This window comes from Vipera ursinii, assembly GCF_947247035.1.
Source record: "Vipera ursinii genome assembly, chromosome: 3".
NCBI classification, from domain to species: domain Eukaryota; kingdom Metazoa; phylum Chordata; class Lepidosauria; order Squamata; family Viperidae; genus Vipera; species Vipera ursinii.
Genome location: NC_139516.1, coordinates 36,332,644 through 36,345,060, shown reverse-complemented (window position 1 = coordinate 36,345,060; position 12,417 = coordinate 36,332,644). Strand labels below are relative to the sequence as shown.

Here is a 12,417-nt window from a genome sequence, read left to right as displayed (position 1 = left end):
AGTCCATAATAATAAAGCTGGCTTTTCCTGATCTTGGATGACTTAACTCACTTAAGAACAAAACATTTCTTGAGCTAACATCTATATTTTTTGTCTGGAGTGTCAAGATACTGAAATGAATTGCTGCACTAAGATTTCTTTCTGCAATATTGTAGCCCGGAGAATGAGCTTTTGTGCTCTCACATGCCTATGAAGAAATCAGATATTGCTTTTTATTTTGATCGGCCTTTAATATTACATCTGAGCATTAACTGCATCTATAATACCAGCTATAATCCATTTGAACTTCACAAACTTGCTTCAGAAGAATAGGGGGATGGAAGCAATTCTACTGTACCTCATATAGTAAAACCAAGCCAATGTGTGTCACTCTCCTTTTTTGTTCTGATTTTTCCAGTAGATGTCCCTTGAAACTAGGAGTCAAAGAAGGCTCTTAGTCTATAGTTCCCTGAAAACAGAATCTTGCTAACAGAATAATTAGTCATTACAGTGAGTAGAAGATTTAACAAAACATGGCTAGAAAAAATATTAATAGAAATGCTTTGCATTGTGGGATCTTGAATTTAAAGGTACTTTATTTTGGAATTTCTCTGGGGGCTACACTTAAAAATATCTATAGTGTGTGTGTGTGTGGGGGGGGTAAGTTTGCTAAAGCATGAGACCTCTAAAGATATTTAGACCTATTTAGTAAATAAGGTGATATACAGCAAACAAATTATCTTGTGCAGCACAATTCCTTTACAGATAACCAAATAGAGCAGGGGTGTCAAACTGCCGGCCCGCGGGCCGGAACGTCACGGAGAAACCGCGCCCATCCCATTTTTGGCAATGGGAAAAAGTTCCGATACGTCACGCGATGTCACGTGACGTCGTGAGTTTGACATGCCTGAAATAGAGGAACCTTCTAGAATCACTATTTTGCCAGTAAAGTAGGTCTCCAGTTGTACTGGGCTACAGTTTGCATCAATCCTGGCCAAAATTGCCATAGATGACACAGAGCAGGACCAGGCTGTGGTGCATCTGTTTTTAATTTGGAGATCAAACAATCTGCATCTACACTTAATGGTACTTGAGGAAATTTTCCTGAGGGAGGTTTATTCAAAATACTCTTGACAGCAATGAGCTCTCTGTTTTAATAAAGCAGGCACAAAAAAAGTTAAGAAAGCAAACAAAGAAAACATGGGTAGAATACAGGACAAAAAAGAGCAATCCTCAGAGTGCCTGAATTCTAGCAACTATTAATATATTCTAACTAGCAATTGGGATTTTATATATTTCTCCCTGCCAGGTTTACAGTCAGATTTGGAAAGATACAGAAGATTAAAGTGATACATATTAACAATGCAAGCCTCTATATCAGGGGTCATCAACCATTTTGGATTGGAGGCCTGGTGGAAGAGGGAGGGGCAGGCACCTTACGTGCACATGCGCAAACATGAATGTGGTTACATGTGCATGCACATGTACAAACAAGCTGTGAGCATGCACAGCATGCAAACGGGGTTGCAAGCATGCGCACAAGGCTCTCAGTGATGGCAGTGCCTGTGTGAGGCTTGTGATACCGCCACTACAAGGGTCTTGGCGATGCTACCACCAGCACAAGGCTCACACTGTGGCCTGCAGTGATGCTGCCTGTGGTGCAAGGTTCATGCTGCCGCCCTTGCACAAGGATTGCACCGTGGCCCACAGTGATGCTGCCCCAGCATGAGACTTGCACCCCTGTCCCTAGGCAAGTATTGCGCCACAGCTTGCAACAATGCTGTCCTGGTGCGAAGCTCATGCTGCTGCACCCACACAAGGATCGCACCACAGCCCCAGCGCGAGGCTTGTGCCACCACCCTTGTGCAAGGATCATGCTGTAGCCCACCTGCCACTTATGGTGCTGCTGGCGGTGGCACAGGTTTCATGGTAATGCCGCTGTCTGCATATGGCATGTCACCGCCCACCTGCTACATGCAGCACTGCTGATCCCCAGTGGCAACACTGCCACCTGCGCGATACTAGCAGCGCTGCCACTACCTGCACAACACTTGTAGCAATGGTTGGCACATGACGTACTCATGTGGCCTGGGGGCCACGAGGCCACGAGGCCATGGCCCGGTAATGGGCCGCGTCCCATAGGTTGGGGACCTCTGCTCTATATGATATTTAAGTCTCACTGAGTTCAATGAAGCATATAAGTATGTGACTGTAATTTCAGACTTAGATAATTTAGAATAGAATAGAGTTGGAAGTGACCTTGGAGGTCTTCTAGCCCAGCCTCCTGCTCAAGCAGGAGGACCTATACCATCTCAGACAAATATCTGTCTAGCCTCTTCTTAAAAATCTCCAGTGATTGAGCACCCACGATTTCTGGAGGCAAGCTGTTCCACTGGTTAATTGTCCTCACTGTCAAGAAGTTTCTCCTTAATTCCAGGTTGCTTCTCTCTTTGGTCAGTTTCCAACCATTGTTTCTTGTCCTGCCCTCTTCTTAGTGGCAGCCCCTCAAATACTGGAATACTGCTATCATGTCTCCCCTATTTCTTCTTTTCTTTAGACTCAAGGTGTTACATGGAGCAAGATTTATTTGAGGCTTCATTAGACATGGAATTCAAGAATGGTGTAATACCCCCCCCCCCCAATTTAAACAAAGCATATCTTAAACTTCATACTGATTAAAAAAATATTTGGACTACAAGATATTCTAAAACAATTCAGTTCAATATCTGCCCAGAAATCAAACTATGTTGAGAAACTGTTGCTAAGGGCATTTGTTAGAGAGCTGCCAATTCTTGGATATTTTGTTAGATAGATAGATAGATAACCTGTATTGTCATTTTTTTTACTGTGGGCACATTGGCACACATTAAAAATGAAATTTAGTTGCTTGCTCTCAGAAGCGTACAGATACATAACACACATTTGAACATGCTATATACAGCATATGTATAAATCTACACCCTTACATATAAATAACACATAAATATTAATCACTGTCCATCTTGATTTGTGTAATATGTTACATCTAATGATCCTTTATCCTGGAACGGCTGGGCTATGGGACTTTACTCTGTAAAAAAACACTTAAGCTCTCTCAACAGTGGTTAGAATTAGGCAAGAGAAAGAAAAGCTTTGTTACAGATGCTTTTATTGTATTCATTATTTCAAGATGCATAGTTTTGAAATTCTAATTTCACTTTATTCTGCACTGGTCAGAATTGCTGTCTAGCAGAGTGTCCAGTTCTGGACACTACATTTAAATATGTTCAGAAAAGGAGTAATGAGAATAATCAAAAGTCTAGAAACTAAGTCCTATAAAATTTCTGAGAAAAACAGGGAAGATAAAGAATATGATAGAATTTTTAAAATCCTGACAAAAGTGTCATCTTGAAGAAGGTGAAGACTTTTTCTCTATTATCCCAGAGGACAGGATATGGAATAATGGATGTAAATTACAAGAAGATGGATTTAGAGCAATTCAACAATGAAACATATTACTAGGAAGGTGATGATTTGAGCTCTCAACTGATGGATGTATTCAAGCAGAGGCTCCTCTCATGGAGATTTTAATTGAATTCCTGCACTGAGAAAGGGATTGAATGTAACATTTTAAAGTCTATCTTCTACCTCTTTGATTCTCTGTTGGTGGTTAAAAATCTCTATACATCGATTTCTTTGCCTTATGTAGAATTAATTATAAAACGCAGTTTTGATTTGCTGCAGGAACTTTATGTAGGGTCATATAAGTAGTTTTGTTTGTTCAGTACTAACTTTTAAAGATATTCTTTAAATGCATTATAAAACAAGTGAACTACAGAAACTATAAACTAATCAAAAGTGAAAGTTAATTAATCCTAGAAGGGAGAACAGATGTGTGACGTCTAATTGGTGACGGTGATAAGAAAAATTGTTCTCTCTAAAGCTAAATCTTTTGAGAATGTTGTAAACTGGTTTAAAACTAAGATTGGTGTTCTATGAAAGGAAAAATATATAACCTGTCTATGGATGGAATTTTCAGTGAAAAACATGTGTGAAAAAAAAAGAATTAAGAATCTCTTTCCCCATGAAGTGTACAGTAGCTTCATATCAAACTGAAGCCTCAATGAGTGAATTTATTAAAATGAAATAGATTGGGAAAAAATTAAGGAAAGACAAATTGCCAAATTATATTCACGCCACAGATAACCAACATGGTTTCTGTTACATAGTTCTTGATATTGGGCAGATGTGCATTTCTTGACTCTAAAAAGCCGGTACACCCAGCCAAAGCTTCCAGCCTTCAAACTTTATACACCTCCCATGGCTCTTTCTGTACATACAAAGATAAGAAAGTTGCCAGAGAATGTAGACGTATATGGGATTATTCCAGTGACTTTTTTTAAAAAAAACACGTTTTGCTTCCTGAAAAACTTTTGGTGATTATGATAGACCCCTTCAAACTGAACACAAATATAATTTCAGAATGTCTGTATAATATACAAATCTTGAGAAATATGAAATTAACTTTTAATGGCTATAAAGTATTCAGTTGAAGGTTTTCAACATGCTGCTTGAGTTCAACATAGCTAACAGAGTTCAAAACACTAACAGTGCTTGGCTGCTGATTTTCATTTGTACTCAGTGTCTGATGTGTTTCACTATAGTGTTCAACAAAAGTCACCCAGCATTGATGGGTTCTAGTTGTCCTGGTATCATTTTTCCATTGCAATAATGTCCTGGTGAAGAAATTTTCACCATCTTCATCACTGACTGCATTTGGATTTTGGGGGAAAGAAGCCCCAGGGCGAATGCCAAAAATGCAATGACATGTTGCACTTACAATATTGTAAGTGGTTTGGCAACCAGCTGAACATAGTTTGGTGCTCTGTAATTGCCAAGAAAATTCTCAATGACAGCCTTGAATGCTTTTCAGGTGATTTTCTCTGGTCCCACTAATAGATCTTTGAACCACTTGTGATATATCTGATCTGTGGACCAACAAAAATGCCTTCCTTAATCTTGGCATCAGTTATATTTGGAAACATCTGTCTCAAATAACAATAATAACTTCATTTTATTCATTGCTTTCACAATATTTTTCATCATCAGTTTTATGTAAAGATGAGGCAAAAATATTTTTGCTGGGTCAAGAGTGGTTCATATGCCATGTTTTTCTGTCCTGGAACCAAATTCTTTCAGAGTGGCCATTTCTTTTTAATGTAATGCAACTCTCTTGCATGGCTATCCTATTTGCATATTTAACAACAGTACTTGGTATATAGCTGCAGTCCAAGCAGGAGAGCCGCTATTTTTAGATTTCCACAGATATTTCAGTTATACTTGGTGTGTACTGGATGTGCTTCAACAACATTTCCATGTTTTCATATGTCTCTTTCATGTGTACGGCATAGCCAAAAGGTGTTATGTTTACAGCTGTTGTGTAAAACAGAAGATTTTGATAATAGTGTGTGATAGGTTATTTTCATGATTAATAGTCAAAATATACCCCAAAGTATTCAGGAAGCAAAATCTTTCTTCTCCAGTGTGATTATTGTTGTTGATAGCAAAGAAAAACTATATTTATACAGTAATACTTGATATGGAACTTACCCATATAAAAATATTCTGGGGAGGCTTCATCAGTTGCTAAATCTCTTATAACATTTCCAAACCGCAGCCATAGCCCAAATGCGATAACAGCTGAACCTGCCAACTGGAAAAGCAAACCAAAGGTTAAGTGCTGAAGGAAGATGGGTGGCAAGCACAGAAAAATCAGCAAACAGTTCCTTGTTTTTCCTGGAGACTCCAACAGCCATTATTCCAGAGCCTCATCTGCTCCCTACAATACACAGATGGTGAATGCCATTCACAGACCAAGATCATACTTTTGTGCACACCAGGGTTTATTAACGTTTTTTTGGGCCAGAGTACTCTCTGAAAGTCTGATAAAACTACAGTATATACAGTAGATAAAATGTATCTACTGTATATACTTTCAAATAAGCCCGTCCTTGAGTAACCATGGTGGTGCAGTGGTTAGAATGCAATATTGCAGGCTATTTCTGCCGAATGCCAGCAGTTTGATTATGACTGGGTCAAGGTTGACTAGGATTTCCATCCTTCCAAAATTGGTAAAATGGGGACCCAGATTGTTGGGGCAATAAGGCTGTAAGGCACTATGAAGCAGTATATAAGTCTAAGTGCTATTGCTATTGGTATAGCTAAGTCAATCCTCAAAATGTTCATATGTTATAATTTTCACAATTGCCTTATCTGCAGAAAATCCACAGATTTTTCATTTTTCATAATATTTTGGTTAATGTCAATTTATCCATAAATTGGGTTTATGTATGGGATGCAAGCATGTATGGGATATATGGGTATTTTTTAAAAAATTATGGTAAATATTATGCTTGCACATAACCCCATACATGGATAAGCCAAACCCAATTTTGGAAGTACATTTTGGCACCTAAAATTTGTAATTATATAATATATAGGTTAAATTTGTATTGTAAAGGAAACCAATTACACTCAAACTATTAAATATTCTTAAAATGATATATGTGTAATATACAATAATAATGTGTCTGCTTCTTTATTACTCCATTAACTGCATAACTCCATTAACTGAAGGAGCATGGTGGCTCATGAGGTTAGAATGCTGGGCTGATGATTGGCAGGCTTGTGTTCAAGACCTGATTGCTGTCATGGGGTGGGGTGAGCTCCCGTCACATGCTCCAGTTCCTTCCGACCCAACAGTTTGAAAGCAGGCAAGCACATGTAGATAAACGGGTACCACTTTGGTGGGGAATTTCCCAGGGACACAAAAGGAGCCACCACCTGGATGTCCCCCAGGCAATGGTGATGTCAGTGGCAAATCCTTTTATCATGGAAGCACTTTGGTGCTTTGGCGCTTCCAACATGGAAACATGGAAATAGTAGTAGTAACTGAATAACAGGACAATAATGTAGTCCTCAACTTATGACCATAATTTGGACTGGAATTTTAGTTGTTAAGTGATGAGGTCATTCAGTGAGTCATCACATGACAAGGCTTTTATTTTACAAGAACTTTTACTATAGTTGTTAAGTGAATCCAGCTCCCCTAATTGACTTAGTTTGCCAGAAGCTGGCTGGGAAAGTCACAAACTGCAATCGGAAGATGCTGCAACTGTTATAAATGCCAGACAGTTGCTAATCACCCAAACTAAGATCATATGTCTGTAGAGTGATGCAGTGGTTGTAACTCCAAGGGCAGGTTGTAAATCACTGTTTCTCAGTCCATCATGACTTCAAACCAAAATTATTAATACATATGACTAAATTAATTGTATGTTCCTTTTAGCTGTATAATCTTTCCTGCAGCAGAAACTAATATACCGTAGACTGGATTTGGCATTTTTATCCACTGAGTCCTTCCCAAGGATCTGGGACAGGCAAATGTTGTTATTCAGTAATATTAAAGGTATCATGCAGAATGTAAGCTATTCCAAATGAAGCTGCCTTTTGCAATTGATTGATGGTGATTTTGTCAAGTGGTGCTCCAGATGTTTTGAGGTGCGTATTACTATTCGTACTATATTTGGTTTCTTTTGCCGCAATTCTGTCTCTCTTTGCAGGTCTTTATATTTTGTTATTTTCTCCAGTTTCCCCCCCCTTCTATTCTGTGCCTCTACTAAGCTATTTCTTGAAGCTATAAATACAAATTGTGTTGGAACACAGAGGTTGAGTCTGTTTTACTCATCCTTTTAAAGTGCCCACTATACTCACACTGGCGGTCAGAGCTAATGCCTCTGCTCTTGAGCTCCACTTATGAAGAGGAGATTGAAACATTCTTACTAAATGATCAATACTCAGGTGTTTTAAAATGTAATAAAGCTATCAGTGCCTTTATGGATACTCCTTTCTCATTCTCAGCATGCCTAGCTTGGCTTTTTTATTTTGCCAGGAAAGCCCAGGCAATCCTTTGATTATCATAAAGACTTGAGACAGAGAATATGCCTCTTCCAATCAAATGAAATGGGGGAGGGGGGAAACAGAAAGAAGGCAATCCCATTTTCTCTCATGGCACAGGGTGACTGAACAAGAAACAATGGCTTGTGCTTTTGCAAAGCCAAACAACACACCACTTTGTGCTGCTGTTGAAATCCCAGCTGCAGCTGAGTGACACCAACCTCACAAATCTGTACTTCTTTACATTGCAGTGGAGTTATGTCTCACCCCTTTGAGAAAGGAGGGCATCACCCTCTGAGGTGGGGATGAGCCTACATCAAGCTTGGAATATGTCCCTTTTATTTTGACTGGATTGGTACAGATATAGGATCACTAGCTCTGTCCTGAGGCCAGGAACACATGATGTCATCCTCCGTACAGATTTTTCCATCTATGCATCAAAAATAGTGTTTTCTGACTTGTGCCAGCACCAGCAATGCTGTTTGGCTCACCCTCTCCATTTCATTTCATTGTAGGGAAATGCTACCACTCTGGTTGACTGCCTTGTGCTGTGGCAGGAAACCCTTTTGCGTCCAGTTGTTATCCCCCAGGGCCATTTTATTGTGGTTGTCTGACTCCTCCTGGTGAGCTTCCTTTTTTTCCTCCTCACTTCACTTCAGACTTATTGTACAAGTTGGTGAAAAGTGACCAGCTTGATACAACTTGTACAATCTGATACAAGTTGCAGAGTGGTGAAAGGATGTATGTTTTAAAAAAAGTTCATAGGTGGATATCAAAAGACTGATTATTCTTTTCTTACAAGATCACTGATGCTAGTGAAAATGTAGTCCTTGCTCCCTCCCGTTTTAGCCGAACTGATCAGAAGAATGGAAAAACAATAATTTTCTTTTTCACAGATCTACCAGTAGACATACCAGACAGGAAAGTGGAGTTTCACTACTCAACTAGGTAACATCTTCAGTGCTAGAAGGGAATGAGGTTTGCTTTTTTGTTTATATACAGTGGCTTGCCCTGACAGCATTGGTGGAGGTCTTATTTTCTACTTGGTATCCTTGATAGGACTGTTGTTTCCTGCTTCATTGTTTGTCTGGTGTTAATCCTGGCATTAATTCCTGTTTATCTGGGTGTTGATAGCTGGTGAGGAAGTATCCTGGTCTTTATGTTTTCTTTTTAACTTTTTAAAAATATGGTATATACCGCATATTTTTTATGTCAATGTGCCTTTTGATGGCTGATTTGTCTGACTACCAAGCTTCCAGGAATTCTCTAGTAGTTTAGGATTTAGCTTGGTCTAGGATGCTCAGGTTCCCAGTCAAAACTATGATTAAATCTGTCCACGAGCTGTGAAATTAAGCAGTTTCCATTGTGTCTTCTGACTGTTAATTAGCATTCATAGATAATGCTCTGCTAATCTTCTACATGTCTGTCCTACTCAGTGGCTGTTACAGCCCTTACACAGTATACTGTAGATGACTCCTGTTTTTTCTTATTGGGCTACTGGACCTTTTCGTTTTCTTAAGGAGTTTTGGAGGATTTAGTTGCTTTTTTGTACTGTTATTATACAGTACTGTTATATTACTGTTATATACAGTACTGTTGTTATTATTATGGTTGTGTCTGAGATGTTTTTGATATATAACTGCTAACTTTTTCATAGCTTTAAAAACAAGCACCGCCATACATGAGAAATGTTTAAAAATGATAGCTTCTGTTATTCATAAACCATTCATAAATGTATTTATGAATACTTATTTATTTCTACTATTCTCCAAACCTATGAACTGCACACTTACTTTCCAAAGCACCTGAAGGCATGACAAAAAACAGTGGGTGGAAGCTTGTTAAAGAGAGATCCAGCCAAGAAGTGAGGATAAATTTCCTGACAGCAATAACGGTTAATCAACGGAACAGCTTGCCTCTTAGAATTGTATCCATCACTGGAGGTTTCCAAGAATATACTGGACAACTATTTGTAAGGACTCGTATCTTGACCCAGTGCGTGTGTGTGTGTGTGTGTGTGTGTGTGTGTGTGTGTGTTTGTGTTGGATTAGTAGACCTCAAAGATTCCTTCCAATTCTATGATTCTATGCCTCTTTTGCATATGAAACCATTCCTGATTTTTCCCTAAGGTTTCATCATTTCAGCACCTGGATTTACAAGTCTTACATCTTTATATTTTTGTCTTAGAGTATTTGATTAAGGCATCAGAAATCATTGTTGAGCCAGATTTACCAATACATTATGATCTTCCTCCGCCCACTTGAAGTGTAGGAACCTCATTTTTCCCCAACATAATAGAGCATTTTAACTATATCAAGTACATTGTATGAATGATTGCTATTCCTTGAGAAACAATGAATTATGTTTCAAAAGTAGAAATATGTGTTACTGCCTATAAAGTTTACCCTCAAAAGGACACAATTTTAATGGAATAATACATGTTTGAATCCAAAATAATCATTTTGGCTTATCCAGGCAGAAACCTGCTTGGAGAGCTAAGCTTTTCTAACGTCTTCAAAAGAGACTTCTATTTTTCCCCAGTGATATGGTTACTAATTCCCTGAACACAGTAAAAAAAAAATCCCAGTTCCCTCAACTGCAACTTAATATGTTTATTTTCCTTATAGGAACAAAACCCCTTGGTGGGCAGACAACTGAATATTCCCCAATTGTACAAGCAGCAAACTTGTCTAAAGGGATTCTTATTACTACTATTTCTCACATAACACTATGGTTCCATCATACTCTGCTACCTACTAAGCTCTAAAGGCAACTAGAGCTTCCCTACTATGCAAGTTATTTTGTCTGGCCCCAGGAAAGTTTTGATTATAAATTTTACCTAAGGGAATCCTTCTCAAGGAAATTGCAAGCAAGTTGCTGAAAATATGTCTGTTAGAAAATTAACCTTTACCAGGCACTACACTGAAAGGGATTTCAGATTTCCTAGGAAAATGAGAAAATATTCATTTAATGATTCCAATCACCACTATGCTCACAGGACTCTACCAAGGTAAATATGAGGTCCATTTAAAGTGGAGAAGACTATCAAACTTCTTCACTAAAGTTAGTGTTTTTCAACCTTGGCAACTTTAAAATGTATGTACTTTAACCCCCAGAATTCTCCAGCCAGCACTGGCTGTGGAATTCTAGGAGTTGAAGCCTACGTATCTTAAATTTGCCAAGATTGAAAAGCACTGTCTTAAAATGTGAGGTGTAAAGATTCTCTTTCTTTCAATACAAGCCTTTCACGATAAAGAACCTCAAGCAGATTTTTGCTTCAGTCTTCTCATTAATACAGTAAAATGGAAATTAAATACTGACAGGGCAGGCCATTAGTATATAAAATGAGAGCAAACCCCTTCTAGCACTGATGTTACCTAATTTGGTAATGAAACCTCTGCAAGAAAACAACCAAGCTCAGAGAACACCAAAGACCGCACAGTTCAATCCTGAGCTAGAATATTCTCTTACGTTGGGAGATTTAAATAGTAAGATTAATAGAAAAGACATACTTTCCCTCACACAGTCCCATTATTCCTACCTGTGATAAACAATCTATATCTTTTTGTTTCTTTTTAAACTGGCCAAATCTTCTGCCCAAAGCCGTTTTCTATTATTCAGGCACAATCTCCTCATTCTCATTCCACAACTCCCCACATCCTGCACACCAACTGCAACTAACTTTGTGTATAATGCTTTTTATTCAAGTTTCTAGTGCAGCATTCAAGAATTTTCTCCCCTCATATTTTATCCTCACAAAAAGTTGTTTTTAAAGTAAGCTATTGGCTTATCCATGAGAATTCAGATGATTTAGGAATAGATGTATTGAAATTAGTATTTCCAACCTTAGCTAAATATTCTAACCACGGTGCCCCCTTCCCCCTCACACACACTAATGAGGTACACTTCGAGAAGTCAAAGGTCTTCTGTTACAAATATCCATATTCATCCACTTGGAACTAAAAAAAATCATTTGGCAATATTATTTTCTGGATTTTTATAGAATCTACTTCACTACTTCTTATTTAGAACAGTTTGTCCTTCCTGTCTCTTTGTTAATTTACACAATCAACCTATTAAACATAAGAATATGACTGGAAGAGAAAGAATTTGCCAGTAGTGAAAGAAATAAACATTCCTTATGGCAGTTTTATTATTATATTCTTAGAGAAACTGAGGAATCAGCAGGGGCTAAACTCTCTTTTCTGGCAGGCTTCTCTGCAAGTGCAGTGTAGAGCACTTTGAGCAAGCACTAAGGGTGGTGGTGGTTAAATAACCAGCCATGTCCAGAGCAATTACTCTAGGTATATGCGGACAGACTTTTGCAGGTCTGAAATCATCAGGAAGGTGTCTCTGTGCTCAGTTGCAGATTTGTAGATAAGCAGAAGTTGAAAACTTACTATCTAATTTTATTTCAGAAAAGCTCAAAAGAGAGAATGCTGCTCTGTTTATTTTTTCATTTATGGAAGTATGCATATTTCTAATTATAGTTATATGTCTTTA

General features: G+C 38.3%; 1 protein-coding gene across 1 annotated transcript in view; it reads right to left on the bottom strand.

Annotated features, from left to right (window-relative positions):
* TSPAN2 (tetraspanin 2) overlaps positions 1-12,417 on the bottom strand; it is a 50,812-nt gene that overhangs the window by 25,548 nt on the left and 12,847 nt on the right. The window contains exon 2 of the mRNA XM_083359732.1: positions 5,569-5,671. Coding sequence (XP_083215858.1) covers positions 5,569-5,671 — 103 coding nt within the window. The remainder of the gene's footprint in view (positions 1-5,568; positions 5,672-12,417) is intronic.